General features: G+C 41.1%; 1 protein-coding gene across 2 annotated transcripts in view; it reads right to left on the bottom strand.

Moving 5' to 3' along the window:
- The window catches only part of LOC140203386 (epiphycan-like), a 43,574-nt gene extending 29,631 nt beyond the window's left edge, over positions 1-13,943 (bottom strand). Inside the window, exons 1-2 of one of the 2 annotated variants that reach the window (XM_072269441.1) lie at positions 13,765-13,943; positions 12,481-12,696 (exon numbers count right to left, since the gene is read on the bottom strand). In XM_072269441.1, the coding sequence (XP_072125542.1) occupies positions 12,481-12,687 (207 nt within the window). In that variant the 5' untranslated portion in view covers positions 12,688-12,696; positions 13,765-13,943. Of the gene's footprint in view, positions 1-12,480; positions 13,527-13,764 lie in introns of those variants that run through there. The other variant, XM_072269442.1, reaches the window with a different exon arrangement.
- Positions 13,944-17,171: the final 3,228 nt, after the last annotated feature.

The raw sequence follows: 17,171 nt of genomic DNA, 5'->3' as shown, positions 1-17,171 counted from the left end.
TGTAGACTAACATCTCTGGTGTATGGCTTCTCATTTTGCAGAAGTGGCAGTCAAAACCGCAGCTGTGGGATCGGCCCTGAAAATGCCCAATCACATATCTACGAATAATGCTCCTCATAATTTTTAAAATATTTGAGAAAAATATGATCAGATTAGTGATAAATACCAAGGGTGCAATAGTACATTAAAGTAACATGATCCTGATTTGTCACAAAATCCAACCATATTAGAAAGCAATATCTTTACACGTCCTGAAAAAATATTCTGCTGGCTGTTTTTGACTTGATATTTTAGTTAAATTCTGTAGGTTATGGTAGAAACACACGTGTATGTAAAGGCTATTTTCTAAATATGGAGAAAATTCAGAAATCAGAGGTGCAAAGGAACTTGGGAGTCCTTGTGCAGGATTCCATAAAGGATGACCTGCAAGCTGAGTGGGTGTAAAGACTATTTTAGTCTTTACCGGGGGACTTGCTTTTGTATGTGTACTCTATGAAGATGAGGTTGTAGATGATTACTCCAGCACCCACAAAGCTGAAATTAATCTTCTTCGACTGACGAAGCCTGATTTCCTGTATGTTGAATAACTTTGATTAACTTACGATTATCTCCAATTTCCAGGAGTTAAGAGAGCAGCTGTGTTTGAATGTAAAGGATATGAAAAATTGATCAAGGGTTCTTTGGATCTTGCTCATCACAACTTAGCAATTTACGTTTTCCATCACTGCTGGGATCTTATTTCTCCAAGTAAGTCAAATACTTCTGCAATGTACTTTCAGCAAATTAATGCTCTACCTGATCAGCTTTCTCACCTTTTCAGAATAATTACTGTTGTTTTGCCCGCTAGTGATTTACTTACGGCTCCCTGAATAGACATTTAACATACTTGTTTAAACAAAAACGGTTTTGTTTTTAAAAATCTCATTAGTATACTGTGCACAGTTGGTAAAAGAACCATCCATTTAAGTAAATATGCCTGCCTTCAAGTTACTTACAGTTAATTCTTTAAAATATAGTTGTTCACTGAATGTGTACATTGCTAACAATGTCAGCCTAATTGCCCATGCTTTATTGCCTTGGACTGAGGAAGCAAGTGAAAGCCAAACTCTTTGTGGTCTGCAGTCACATATAGGCCAGATGTGATGAATGAAGATGGCAGATTTCCTTCCGCAAAGGAAATTTGGGTTTTAATACCAAACTGGCTGTTCCACCGTAATCATGCCAAGACCTGCTTTAACTCAAGTTTTATTTAAAGTTGTGCTGTTTTTAAAGTCATATTGGCCACTTTCCAGTTTGTTTTACAGTCACTACATTGCAAAGTTTCATTAGTTGCAAAGTGTATTGGAGGAAATACACTTTGTCAAAGTTATTCCTAAATTCAAGTAATTTATCGTAAGATTTGAATACATTGGTGCAAAATTAGCTCAATGATTGGATTCCAATAAGGCCTAGCAGCAGGATTCAGTTTGTAGTTTGCACTTTTTAAGTTGGAAATAATATTAAGAGCTGAACATATGTTGTCCACATGCTTAAGCTATTTTATATTGTGTCTTTTTTCATTCAATATTTTCTCTTCTGTGGCTTCTGAGGTGCAACGAGATGATCCTCATATAAAACAACATCCTTTCAGAAAGCATTTAGATTTGACTGCATTGATGGTATAGCACTTTGTCATGGTAATTGCAAAACCCAATCTGATCAATGAATCGTGCTAATGCAGGGGTTCAACCCAAAGCATTGACAATTCCTTCCCCCACCCCCCATCGATCTGCTGAGTTCCTCAGGCAGTTTGTTTGTTGCTCCATATTCCACCATTTTAGAACTCTCGAGTCTCCTGCCCCAAGAATTAGTTGGTGCAAAAACCAGAATCAGCTGTCATAATCTTTGCCGTAAACATTCTTTGTGAAAGCTTTAAGGATATTTTCAAAGCCTGCTTGAAAAACTATAAAGTCCTGGGCCAACTTTACTCAAAATGCAAAAGGAACGGGCAAGAGGCAAGGAGGACCTCAAGCCCCAATGACATGACCACATGCAGCAGGCACACACAGCAAAAGGAATGCAAAGCATCCTAAACAACCCACCCATGTAGTCAAGCACCACGGTCTGAAGATTCCCCAAAACATACAGAAATGGGGTTGAAGCATTTCATCCTCAAACCAATAGACTTCTGATGATAAAAAATCATCATAAAGAGGACTTCATGCATAGAATGACTTTGGGGGGTGGTCTTCCACATATTCGTTCTTACATCTAGTAAGATACCAGCTAAAGACCAAGGCTCTGTGCCTTGACAATTGATAGCTTTGAATGGCTAAAGGTGTCCTTCTCTAATGTGGAAAATGCCAGTGATCAGGCTAAACTTAGCCAGCTCCATCATGGACACTAGCCTCCCCAGCATTGAGGACATCTACAAAAGGTAATGTCTCAAAAAGCTGACATTCACCATTAAGGATCCCCATCATTCCCTCTTCTCGTTACTATCATCGGAGAGGAGGCACAGGAACCTGAAGACACACACTCAACGCTTTAGGAACAGCTTTTTCCCCTCCACCATCAGATTTCCGAACGGACAATGAACCCACGAACCCTACCTCACTACTTTTGCTCACTTTATGGACAGTTAACAATTATGGGATGGGCATTGGTAGTCATGGTAATTGAAGAGAAGCTCATGTCAGGGCCAAATGTGAGTCAAAGTTGAGAAGAACCTACTTCATTCTCGGAAAACTGCTGGAAGAAGATGGAGCAGATGATTAGGGATCAAAGACTGCCACTGGGAATACAATCACTTCAACCTCAGCACTATTTTGTTGAAGGAATGTCCAGATTATCCCAGCAACACACACAGAATGCTGGAGGAACTCAGCAGGTCAGACAGCATCTGTGGAAAAGAGTACAGTCGATGAGTTAGGACTGCTGAAGGGTCTCGGCCCGAAATGCCAACTGTACTCTTTTCCGTAGATGCTTCCTGGCCTGTTGAGCTCTTCCAGCATTCCGTGTGTGTTGCTGGGATTTCCAGCATCTGCAGATTTCCTCTTGTTTGTACACTGTTGGTCCCATGTTGGGTGTTCAATGCCCATATGTGGATCTGAGTGTCATCTGCCAAAAGTAGTCCCCAATTACCTGTACTTGTACTTGCACACTACTTTTCACAACCTCAATTTGTTACGAAATGCCAGCCAAACTCCCCACAGCAAGACATCACAAAAGATAAAGACCTGATAATAAACACAAGAGATTCTGCAGGTGCTGGAAATGGAGAATAACACACTCACAAAATGCTCGAGAAACTCAGCAGGTCAGACAGCATCCATGGAAATGAATAAACAATCATTGTTTTTGGCCAAAAACCTTCAAGGTGATAGTTAATACCAGGTGGGAGGGTGAGAGGAGATGACGTAAGAAGCTGAGAGGTGATTGGTGGAAAAGGTAAAGGGGTGGAGAAGAAGGAATTCTGGGAGAAAGGGAGGGAGAAGGGGCACCAGGGGGTGGTGATAGGCAGGTGAAGAGAAGAGAAGAGGTAAGAGGAGAGCAAGAGTGAGAAAATGAAGAAGAGGGAAGGGGAGGGAGAAGAAATGACCAGAAATTGGAGAAATAAACGTTCGTGCCATGAGGTTGGAGATTCCCCATACGAGGAGTTGCTCCTCCTTCATCTTGAGAGTGACTGTTTTAATTTGTTCAGCTGATTCTGTCTTTTCAAAGTTCAAAGTAAATTTCATTATCAAAGTAAATGTACATCACTAGAGTCAACCCTGAGATTCATTTTCTTGTGGGCATACTCAGCAAAATTTCAGGCATGTGGGGCTCATCAGCCTTGGACGGCAGCCCACCTAGGAGAAGGAAAACTCTGATTTTAAACCTCTGCTGCCTTGTGGCCATACCTACCCATGGGAAAGGCTTCAGGAATAAACCCTAAGGAAGAAATCTGGAGCTGGAGTTGTTTACAACTTCACTCTGGCAACCTCTGCGATGACACTGGTGCCAAGCCGCATCGGCGCTTGCCCTTCCCTTGGACTACATCAGTGACATGGAGAGGGAGAACCTGCTGCATGGGCTACAGCCAGTTCTGCAAATCTTCCCACCCAGGCTTGCGTCCTGGAAAGGGCACCATCCACCAGAGGCGCAAACCCATGATCCCCTGGGATCGACGGCTGCCTAGTCCTACTCAGCAAATCTATAGAATAGTAACTGTAACAGATCAATGAAAGACTAGACAACTAGGACATCTGGAGTGCAGAAGACAACAAACTGCAAATGAGTCTTTGAAAGAGACCATTGGTTGTGGGGATGCTTCAGTGAGGAGTAAGTGATGTTGAGTTAAGTTATCCCCTCTGGTTCAAGAGCCTGATGGCTTGCAAGTTAAGACAGGGATACCTCAAAATAATGTTGCAGGATTTGAGGGAGGAGAAAAGAAATTTATTTATTGTGCTTGCAGAGCATTACCTGACAACATACTTTTTGAACAATTCAGTTGGAAAGACATTTCAGCTTTTTGTGCTCCAAGTATGGAATTCAAACCCCCAAGCTTTTCACTAAAAGCATGAAGATTGTTTCTAGTAACGAATGCAGAGAAACCTGAAATTAGAAAACACAGTGGACTGCAGATGCAGGAATCTGGAGTGAAACAACTAAATATCGGAGCAGCTAAGCAGATCGACCAGCAACTGTTGTGGGAAATATATGGACAGAGCTGTTGGTTGAGACCCCTCATCTGGATTGAAAGTGTTAAAGGGAGATAGCCAAATTCTTTACGCTGGATATCAGCCAGCACCTGGAAAATTAACACGCATAAAGTGCTGGGGGATGTCAGCAGGTTAGGCAGCATCTGTGGAGGGAAATAAAGAGTCAAAGTCTCAGGTCGAGACCCTTCAACAGAACGGGAAAGGAAGGGAGGAACCAGATCATATGGTCTATTGTGGTAAGGTAATTCTATGACATTACCTTTCCAGAGGTGTGGCTTCCCCTTTGAAGTGTGCTGGTACTTTGACTCTCTACTCATGACTAATTCCCCAAACAGTACAAAAAATAGTATTAGGTTACTTGGAAAGAATCGCATGTTGTCAGTACTAAGGGAACACAAACTTTAAAGTGATTGATAAAAGGATTAGAGTGAAGGAGAGGATTTTCATCCAGACACTGGTGGGTGAGATATTAATGGCTGAAAAGGTGATGGAGGCATTCTTGGAAGTGAATTGAAGTGCAAGACCCAAAAGATTGCAGGTCTAGGGTCATAGAGTAGAATTAGACTCTTCTTTGTCCAACTTGAACTAAGTTGGTCTAAGTGTCTTCCTTCTATGTCATTATTTTTTGACAGACATACAGACATGCTGCTTTTAATCTGGATAATGCTAGTCTGGGAAATCAAAGCATTGTAATATATATAAATAAAACATTAATTAAACAAGATTTGGTTTGCATTGGATATTTGGACAGGACCAAACTCCATGGTGCATTAGAACTAAGAATCTGATGTGGATGTCTTAAAATTGTAAATCTATAGCATTAGCATTGTTATATTGCCACTATATGAAGGTGGTTTGTATGGTGATTTTTCTACATAGAAAATAGAACACAGTACAGCTTCACCAACCACCCCCCCCCCAACCTGCAATGTTCTGTCAACCACAGAACCTACTCTAAGATCAATCTAACCATTCCCTTCCCTATAGACCTTCATTTGTCTTTCACCCATGTGTCTATCTAAGGGTCTTTTAAATGTCCCTAATGTATAAGCCTCCATCACCACCCCTGGCAAGGCGTTCCACACAACTACCATTCTCTGTGTAAAAATCCCACCCTGATGGACCCCTATTCTTCTTCCAATCATCTTAAAAGCATGCTCACCCCTTCCCTCAGTGTTAGCAAATATGAGAGATATATTTCTGCTTAGTTAACTTCTTTTAGTTTCAGGATGCTTCATTCGGGCTGTAGTTTCTTCTCTTGAGGACTTTCACACATTTCAAAATAACTTTTCATTACTTAAATATTCGTCACTTTTATTTTTATTTAAATCTCTGCAGTGGAGCTCTTGACCTTCTGACACAGAAATGAGAGTGTGAAGATAAGAATATGAAACTGGATGAAGAACAGACCATTTGGCACTTCTGTTGCTCCATCATTTAGTAAGATCACAGTTATTTTCCGGACAGTAACCCCAAGTCTCTTAATTCCTTCAGCGTAAACTCAGTGGCTTCTTCACTAGGTGAGCCTGTACACCTGCTCGTTAATGCAAATATCTAACCAGCCAATCATGTGGCAGCAACTCACCGCATAAAAGCATGCAGGCATAGTCAAGAGGTTCAGTTGTTGTTCAGACTAAACATCAGAATGGGGAGGAAATGTGATCTAAGTGACTTTGACCATGGAATGATGGTTGGTGCCAGACAGGGTGATTTCAGGGTATCTCAGAAACTTCTGACCTCCTGGGATTTTCACGCATGACAGTCTCTCAAGTTTACAAAAAGCAAGAAACATCCACTGTACAGCAAAAACACCTTGTCAATGAGAGAGGTCAGAGGAGAATGGCCAGACTGGTTCAAGCTGACAGGAAGACGACAGTAACTCTAATAACCACACGTTGTAAAATTGGTGTGCAGAAGAGCATCTTCAAACACACAACATGTCAAGCCTTGAAGTGGATGGGCTGCAGCAGCAGAAGACCATGAACATGCACTCAGTAGCCATTTTATTAGGTACGGGAGGTGCTTAATAACGTGGCCACTGAGTGTATGTTTTTGTTTATTTAGAAGTGAGCCCACACTGCCCAGTTATACCTATGTGACCACCCTGTACATCTTTGGACTGTGGGAGAAAGCTGGTGCAGTGGAAGAAACCAGACGATCACAAGGAGGACATTTTGTACAGGCAGGGGTAGGTTTGAACCCAGGTTGCTGGTGCTGTAGGAGCACTGAGTTAGTTGCCATGCACCATGTCCCCCCATGCCTCAAAATCTTTCCAAAATTCTTTCTTGGCTACCATGTTCACTAATAACACTTTTCCAGTTATTAATTGAATTTCAGCAAATTGATCCACTGCAAGCGGTATAATCGCTATAACATTGTAACAATTGTCTTTAATTGAAGGACAGTGGTTTATATGGGAAAACCCAAGTTGTGTCAATCATTGCCAACATGACAACGTTATCTTGACTAACATGTCACCAACACTTAAGATCCTTTCTTTGTGAAGAACAACCTCCTTCTCAATAATTGTGCAATTGGTATATAAAATCCAGTGCTGATTTTAAAAACTTAGTTTACCAATAATTTTGAGGAATATTTAGCACGTGTGGGAGGAGTGACACGTTAATGAACTCATTTGTTTAGTTCTGTGTGGCATCCGTTAGGTCAGTTTGAGACTGGAGTCTGGAATATAAGGTCATGTCAGTGGTAGAGCATGATGGGTGTGAATATTTGTCAAGAAAAGCCTTTGCAGTATTAATATATATTCACTGAAGAGCCAGTTAACAAGAAAGAATATTCATTTCTGAATATATTTCAAAAGTAAGTAAGGATTTTATGTAGTAATACACACAAAATGCTGAACAAACTCAGAAGGTCAGGCGGCATCTATGGAAAGGAGTAAAGAGTCCGAGTCATTACTTTGTGTAACTCTGGATGATTTTATTATTTTATGTTGTTTATAATTTTATGTTGCTTTAGTGTTAAACTTTGAGTGTTCTAGTGTAAACTTTCTAGCGTTAAATTAATTTTGTTTCTTCAGTGAAACACTGATCTGTACCCTTTAAAACCAAGATAAACTTTTGTGTCTAGAATCACTCTATGTACATATGATCAATCTATAAGCTATTTCTATTACATATTTATATTTATTGTGCTTTTTTTATTCTTGTGTTCCATGTTTTAGTGTGTTTTTTATATTCTGCATCCAGAGTAGAAATCATTTTATTCTCTGTTACACTTGTGTTTGGAAATGGCATGAAACAATTTTGAATCTCAGATCTTGAGATGCTGCTTGTTCTATTGTAATGGTGCTGTTCATCCATTTAAGCAAACTATGTTGAACAGCATTGCAGAGGCAGAGAAATAACACAGGTAGTAAAGTAGCACAGAAAGAAATCTGGGATGTATTGTTGATTTTGGACACCTTTGTTTGGTCGTTCTTTATATTCAGTTTGGTGCACACTTGGAAATGAGAACGGCTCACATTAAGGTTTCTGTATCTGAGATTTGTTTATTCATTTATTAAGGTGAATTAGTGGTTGCTCAGGATCGTGCTCATACCTGTGGCCAGGAGTTACAAGTCCCAGCAGAGAAGCTTGAGCACAAAATTCATGTTAACATTCTGATGCAGAAGAGGGAGTGCTGAAAGCTTAAGTGGATTCTTCAAGAGGTTAAGAGATTTGTAGTAGGGGGAGTTTTTGGAGGTCGGTGTGCCTGATCCATTTTGTTCGTCTTTTTGTGCATTTTTTTGTATCCGTCAGTCAATATTCAGAATGAAGATGAATCATGAGAGGGAGAATGAGAGGAAATTTGACAAAGGTAAACAAAATTTTGACTAGAACTAGAGCCGATGGGTTAAGGGCGAAAGGTGAAATATTTTGGGGCATCTGAGGGGGAGCTTCTTCACTTCGAGGATGGCGCGAGTGTGGAATGAGCTCCCGGGGAAGTGGTGAATGTGGGTTGGATTTCAACATTTAAGAGCAGTTTGGATAAGTACATGGGTGAGAGGGGTATGGAAACTGTGGTCCAGGTGAGGGATGATGGGACTAGGCAGAATAACAGATTGGCACAGACTAGATGGGCTGAAGGGCCTGTGGCTGTTCTGTAGTGCTCCAATACTGACTCTAATACCACCATAACAGATTATTGATTATGATTTATTTATTTAGGTGCAATGAGGAACCACCCTTTCCGGCTCAATGAGCCACACCGCCCATCAACCCACCTATTTAACCCTCGCTTGATCACAGTTCAGCTTACAATGATCAATTAACCTACTAACTGGTATGTCTTTGAAATGTGGAAGGAAACTGAAGCACTCAGAGGAAACTCATGTGTTCACGACGAGGAAACTCCTTTCAGATGATGCCGAAATTGAACTCCGATCTCTGACGACCCAAGCAGTAACAGTGTCGTGCTAACTGCAAACTATCATGACACCAAAGCTTGCTGTTGTTCAGATTAAACCACATCTGAATGTATCATTGGGTTTAAAGTACTTTGGAAATGTCCTGGAGTCAAGAAAAACTCAATAATTAACTTGTCTTCTTCTTCTTTGATGTGGGTGCTTAGGCATGTTGTCATAGGTTTTCATGAAATTTTGGAAATCAAATATGTAACATGTTGGCTAGTGAAAGGGAAAGTCCATTGTCACCTTTTAGTGAATGTTATCTTTGAGTCCCAATGATTTATCCTTTCCTGGTTTATCACTTCCTACCACATTGTTGACATTAACCAGAGCAAACTCTGCACTGGCAAAAATTAGGATTAGATCTGCTTACATTTAAGGGATTGTCTGTCTATCTGTGTAAACAATCTAGTACAAAACTAAAGATTATGACTAAATATCATTAAATATTTAGTTATTCAACATTTTACAAAGTATATCTGAAATGCTAATGAAATATTTCCAAATGCAATGGGAAATGGACACCGATCTTACTATCCGTAACAGTTTGAAGATCTTTGGCTATCTATTAGCCACCTCAGCAGTGAAAGTGCGTTAAGTTTTACACGGATTAATGCATGTTACTGACTTCACCATGAAGAAGGGTGTTGGCTTGAAATGTCGATTATCTATTCCTCTTCATAGACACTGCCTGACCGGCTGAATTGCTTTGTGTGTGTTGCTCAAAGCTTCCAGCATCTGTAGAATCTCTTGTGTGTATGAGGTGTGTATTTAATTTCCAAAATTTCATGAAAACCAATGACAACATATCTAAGCACACACATCATAGAAAGAAGAAGACAAGTTAATTATTGAGTTTTTCTTGACTCCAAGACATTCCCAAAATATTTTAAACCCAATGATTCAGATGTGGTTTAATCTGAACAACAGCAAGCTGTGGTGCCATGGTAGCTTGGAGTTAGCACGACACTATTACTGCTTGGGTCGTCAGAGATCGGTGTTCAATCCTGGCATCATCTGGACGGAGCTTATGTTATTCCTAGAAATAATCCTCTATTCTTGAGGTTTTTTGTTTCGCTAGATTACCTGAGATCATTTTTGACCCTACTTGTATTACTTAATTCCATTTCTCCTTTGCTGAGGTTCTTCCAATGTGACACAATCAGGTGCTTAGGAGTTTCATGTGCTGAGTCAGGATTCTTGAGATTTGTAATTACCTACATTAGATTTACAACTCATTCTGAATGTATTAAACATCATCTTCATTCACCCTCTGTATTAGGAATTTGCTGTGGCATGTTGGTGTGATGCACAACAAAAAGAAAGCAACATTCAACAATTATGAAGAATTATATGAAAAAAATTTAGAGGTTGAAGTGCAGATATGGAATAAAATATGCATCAATACATAAATACCAACTTGTATTTACAATTTAAACAACATATTTAAAAATGTGTTTTAAAGGGTTTACAGTGCAGTGACAGGGGTAATAGAGGGGGTTGTGGTGGGGTGCTAACTAGAGTGGGTGATCAGATTGACTGCCCGGGGGATGAAACTTTTCAGATTAGCACTAAGTTTGTGTTTAAATAGTCCCGTAGCACTGTCCATAAGGGAGCTTTTGGAAAAGACAATTTGCTGGGGTGGTTAGTGTCCACAATTATTTTTCCAACCTGTTTCTTTGTCTTGGACACGTAGAAGTCCTGCGGTGATGGTAGACAGTAATCAGTGACCTGTTCTGCTGACTGAGTTGTAACATTATCAGTATCATTATGTTTTATTTGTGATTGCTTTAATTTGTTCCTCAAATAGATCTTGCAAACTAGTTAAATTTCAATTATTTCCATTTGACTTTGATGCATAAATGAGTATAAAATACTTATTCACAGAGGTGTAGTCATTGCAGAAATTAATGCACAAGTTTGTCGTATTTAATTAAGTTTCAGTTACACTCTGCAGTCACGCTGGTTTGTATAGAAGAGTACTAATTTAGAAGCCCCCAGTATTGGTTCCTCTACTTCAAGAAGTTTGCAAACTACAACTTATCAATTTTTAATCAATCTCTTTCATGCATGCACCTGTCTATTCTAATTTCTAAAGAAGTCCTGCTAATCTGTAGCCTCATTTGAAGTAGAGGGAATCTGGGCTGAGCTGAGCTTAGTGTTATTATGAGGAGCAGAGGCTGGTGGCTGTTTGCAGTGTGTTCACTGTAAGTGGGCTGTGATTTGAACTCCACCACCTTTAGTTCATTAATACTGAGTGCCGTTTGGGCCATTTGTCAACATGACATTCCGGTACCAAACTGCTGAAGTCAGGGTCCAGATTACCGCATAAGGCAACCGAGCACAAGTGTAGTTGAATGTGTTGTCAACTTCTTGGGAAAGATGAAAATAGATATGTTAACTAAAATAATCTTCATGGCAATGATATTTATTTCAATCCTCTTCATTAATTAAGCAATATTGGATTTGGCCATGAGTTAGTACCTGGACCATCAGACATAAAAGCAAAGGCATGCCATTTGGCCCAAAGAGTCAGCTCTGACATTCCATCATGGCTGAGTTACTATCCCTCTCAGTCCCGTCCCCCTGCCTTCTCTCCGTAACCTTTGTTGCCCTCACTAAGCGAAAACCTATCAACCACCACTTTAAATATACCCGTGACTTGGCCTCCACAACCGTCTATGGCAACGAATTCCACAGATTTACCACCTTCTGGATAAAGAGTTCCACAGATTCGGCACCCTATGGCTACTTCCGTGACATTAAAGAAACGATTATTTCATTGTGAATGGAAGAGAAAATCATTATTTGCACCTACACTGAGGTTTTAAAACATGACTTCTTGATGCATTTGCAAAACAGAATACATCTTGTTAAGACTAGGACTTGGAACTGAGTCGTTCGTCTAATGCATCAGGTTCTACTTTAAGGCATACATACTGTAATTAAGGCCAAGATTAAAATGCTTCACCAACACATATACACAAAGCAAGGTCTCTCTGACTTTCAAAAAACATACGTTGATGTTCAAACAATATGCTGCCAGCTTGTGATCAGCTTTTTACGCCACTGAACAGAGTCAATTCAAGGAAAGTTCCAAGATATTGCCTGATGCCTGAAATTGCTTTTTCCATGCATTCCCCATGGCTTTACCTGCTGGTAGGTATGTTCAATAATATGAATGGAATTAAAGCCAAGATTACAAACAGCTTCCTCACAGGGCAATTCATAAAATATTACTAGCAATTGAAAGTAATCACATCAAGAAGAATTAGATCTATTGGAAACACGTGAAAAAGGATCCCTTATTGAAATATACATTCTAATTAAAACTGAAGAAGGCTCAAAGTATTTTTAAATATTCGTCGATGGGATAATTAAAAGCATTACCTCTGGTTCATCAATGATCTGGCTTTCTTCATAGTCATATATGATGCTTGCTTCCTGATTCACATAGTCAAGATCTTCAATGTGATCATCGGGTAATAACTGTATTTGATTCATCTCCTTTCTTTTCTTCTCATTCCCTGCAGGAGCAGCAAGAACTGCTGCCAGGAGTAGAAGTCCCACCAGTACTTTATAAGTCGAGATCTTCATTCTTGAATTCTTGAAGAAATAATTTGTACTGTTAAGACTTCGTTAAAAAGAAGCATTCTTTTTAACCTTAGCATCCAATGAGTTTGCTTGTATACCCTGTGGGAATTCTTAGGCCCATTGGATTATTATCTTTTATTAATAAAGTAGACATTCCTTGCAATTATAAAGAAATTATAATCATACAATTAACTTCTTCAAGCAAGCTACATCAAATGATGCATTCTTGTGAATATATACATCAAATTATAATTTCAGCTGGTGGAGACCGGAGATTGGTTTTATTTACAGACAGGATCCTCTATATGAAAGCAGACCTGTGTATGGAGTTCCACTAATCATGCTTACATGAAATTCCTTTGGGAGCTGAGGACTGCCGTGAAACCCATGGGCTTCACACTGGTTTCCTTTTATAGTCGCCTTCGCATAAACCGTGCAGCCAAACTGTAAAATACTGAGGCTGGTTTATTACAGTGCGGCTTTGTGACCCTTATTAACCAGCATATCTACTGTGGCTGAGGGTCTGTAAATAGTCTGAAAGTTTTGAACACTCTATCCTAACATCAGTTTCAGAAAAAGAATTTTTCCTTAAAAATACAAGAAATGGACCATCTCAAACTTATACCTTTTTCGACTGGATTTACTTGACAGAAAGGGACTTGCAAGCTAAGTATTGCAATAACTTGTATTTACAGATGGAGCCACAGCAGTCTGATTTTGAATGCTACTCACTATCTGAGTCCTATTTTACTTGGCTGGGTGAATCTCCTGGCACTCTCCCTGTGAGCTCTAACGGTAAAACAGGTTTCTCTTTGTGCTTCCCTTTGTTCACAGTGTAGAATTCAGCAAAACAGATTTCAAGCTCTGAAAAAATTGTAAGTTTGAACCGTCGTGCCTTATATCAGCATTGAGTCTGCCATACAAAAGCTTGATTACCGATGAACCATTGTCACATAATCACTCTTGATGAAGAACTCCAGTTTAATAAAATTGGCAGTTGACTCTTCAGCATTTTATAGGTAGATTTGTATTTTATTACACACTTAGATTCTGTAAGTGAACCAAAAGCCCAATACTCACCCTTCAGTTGGTATCCTCTGAAAAGGTCCGCTGGCAAACTGTAGACTGATATTCAGGACCATAAGAAGAAGTTACATTTACGTGAGCCAGGGGGCTGCCCTTGAATGTAGTGGAGCTGGCTTTATCTGCCGTGTGCGTTGCTACTGCTGCTACTGAATGCACCTTGGGACAAAGTGTTTACTTTCATGTAACCTAATACTACCTCTGCAAGTATCTCAGAGAGAAAAAAAAGAGTACACACCACCCTGATGTTTCCAAATGAATTGCGTTCTGTGCTAATAAAAGGTTTCCTAGAGTAACACACAAAGTACTGCAAGTCTGGAATAAACAGCAGTGGGTGTCTTCCCAAAATATTCCCCTCCATAGATACCATCTGACCTGCTGAGTTCCTCTAGCATTTTATGTGCATTGTACTGCATTTTCAGCATCTGCCGAATCTCTTGTGTTTATCAGCAGTCAGTGTTTTGGGCTGAGACCCTGCATCGGGGAAAAGGGGGCAGAAGCTTTTCGGGTGACTGCAGTATAATACATGCATGTCCTTTGGAACACAGATGGAAAATTGGTGCCTCAGTGACAAATCTGCAATCAGAAATGGATTTTGCTGATAACTGCACTGTGGTGGGAAACGATGGCTTCAGATCACACCACTGACAAGCGTAGCCCATCATTACATAGGCATTGCAAATGTGGATGGAAACTTGCATTAGAAACTTCTATTTGGAAACTCCATTTTAAATTCACCTATCTTAATTCAAACATTATTTTACAGTACGCATCACACACAAAATGCTGGAGGAACTCAGCAGCTCAGGCAGCATCTATGGGGAGGAATAAACAGTCAACCATTTGGGCCGAGACGTTTCATCAGGACCAGAAAGGGAGAGGGAAGGAGCCAGAATAAGCAGGTGGAGGGGAAGAAGTACAAGCTGGCAGTGACAGGTGAGGGGTGGGAGGGAAGTAGGCACCAGGGAGGTGATGGGTGGAAGAGGGAATCTAATTGGAGAGGATGGTGGAACATGGAAGAAAGGGAAGGAGGAGAGGCACCAGGGCGAGGTGATGAGCAGGCAAGGAGAAGGGTGAGGGAAAGCAGATTGGAGAATGGAATACGACTGGGATTTGATTCCTGCCATTGAGGAATTACTCCTTGACCACCATTAAGACGGAATGGTGTAACAGTGTAGCAGTTGCTTTACAGTGACATCGATGGCTGAGCAGGATTAGTTTCCCGTCACTGTCTGTCAGGATTGTGTACGTTCTCCCCATGACTGCATGGGTTTCCTCTGGGTGCTCCCGTTTCCTCCCACATTCCAAAGACAGATGTGTTAGTAAATCGCGGGCATGCTCCGTTGGCACCGGAAGTGTGGACACACTTGTGGGTTCTCCCCAGCTCCAATCCTCCCTAATTTGATTTGACGCAAACAACATATTTTTCTGTATGTTTTGATATATATTTATATATGTGACAAATAAAGCATATCTTATCTTATCTCTAACAAAGCCGTTTTCTGCACCAGCTCAGGCATCAAGGCCTCGGCCTGAAACGTTGACTGTCTATTCCTCTCCATGGATGCTACCTGACCTGCTGAGTTCCTTCAGCATTTTGTGTTTGTTTAACGCAACAGTGTGGAGCATTTCCCAGGTATGTCCTGTTTGGAAAATATAAAATAAAATCAGTCTGACTTGCTACAGCCCCAAAATGCAAATCTCAGTAACTAGCAACAAAAGCTATCTAGTAGCATTTGGTGACCAAAATAATCCCCATCGGATGACCCAGTTTTGATCGTCATAACAACATTTCTCGAAGAGTTAAAACCCAGAGCTGAGATGGTAATAACTGCCTTTGGCATCATAGAAATGTTAATTTGTGTGTGGCCTTGGAGAGCCTTGTGAAACTGAAGTCAAGTTAGAGATTAAAAGGTAAGCTTTATTTCTCTCGTGTACATCAGAACATAGAGTGAAATGCATCATTTTTGCTTCAACAACCAACACAGTCTGAGTTGTACTGGGAACAGCCCGATAAATATTGACATGCTTCTGGCTCCAACACAGCACGCCCACAACTCACTAACCCAAACCCTAGCCGTACGTCTTTGGAATAGGGAGGAAACCCATGCGGTCACAGGGAGAACGTACAAACTCATCAAAGACAGCTCTGGGAATTGAAACCAGATGAGTGGTTGCTGGCACTGTGAAGTGATTGCGCTAGCCACTACGCTACTGAACGGTAACATGTCAGGCAGAAACTCCTCTGCTGCACGTCCAGTGCACAGGAAGATGATCATTGTTGGTGAAGATCAGCAATTTCAGACTTAAGATGGTGCAAGTGGTGTTTCTGAGGGAAATGCTCCCACTCAGCCATCTTCAACAACTTCATCGGTGACCTAGCAACCAAACGTCAGGATGGGAAGGATGCCAGATTGCACGAACATCGGGATTGGGAAGGATGCCTGATAGTACGAACATCGGGAAAGGGAAGGATGCCTGATAGTACGAACATCTGGAAAGGGAAGGATGCCTGATAGAACGAACGTCGGGAATGGGAAGGATGCCTGACAGTACGGACGTCGGGAATGGGAAGGATGCCTGACAGTACGAATGTCGGGAATGGGAAGGATGCCTGATAGTAGGAATGTCGGGAATGGGAAGGATGCCTGATAGTACGGACGTCGGGAAAGGGAAGGATGTCTGATAGTGCGAATGTTGGGAATGGGAAGGATGCCTGATAGTACGAACGTCGGGAATGGGCAGGATGTCTGATAGGACGAATGTTGCGAAAGGGAAGGATGCCTGATAGTACAGACGTCGGGAATAGGAATGATGTCTGATAGTACGAACGTCGGAAATGGGAAGGATGCCTCATAGTACGAACGTCGGGAAAGGGAAGGATGCCTGATAGTACGAACGTCGGGAATGGGAAGGATGCCTGATAGGATGAACGTCGGGAAAGGGAAGGATGCCTGATAGGACGAATGTCAGGAATGGGAAGGATGCCTAATAGGACGAACGTCGGGAATGGGAAGGATGCTTGATAGTACGAATGTTGGGAATGGGAAGGATGCCTGATAGTACGAACATCGGGAATGGGCAGGATGTCTGATAGTACGGACATCGGGAATGGGAAGGATGCCTGATAGTACGGACGTCGGGAATGGGAAGGATGCCTGATAGGATGAACGTCGGGAAAGGGAAGGATGCCTGATAGGACGAATGTCAGGAATGGGAAGGATGCCTAATAGGACGAACGTCGGGAATGGGAAGGATGCTTGATAGTACGAATGTTGGGAATGGGAAGGATGCCTGATAGTACGAACATCGGGAATGGGCAGGATGTCTGATAGTACGGACATCGGGAATGGGAAGGATGCCTGATAGTACGGACGTCGGGAATGGGAATGATGCCTCATAGT

Source organism: Mobula birostris, chromosome 9, assembly GCF_030028105.1.
Source record: "Mobula birostris isolate sMobBir1 chromosome 9, sMobBir1.hap1, whole genome shotgun sequence".
In the NCBI taxonomy this organism is placed as follows: domain Eukaryota; kingdom Metazoa; phylum Chordata; class Chondrichthyes; order Myliobatiformes; family Myliobatidae; genus Mobula; species Mobula birostris.
The sequence above is the reverse complement of the archived record's forward strand: the minus strand, read 5'-3'. Positions and strand labels throughout refer to the sequence as shown.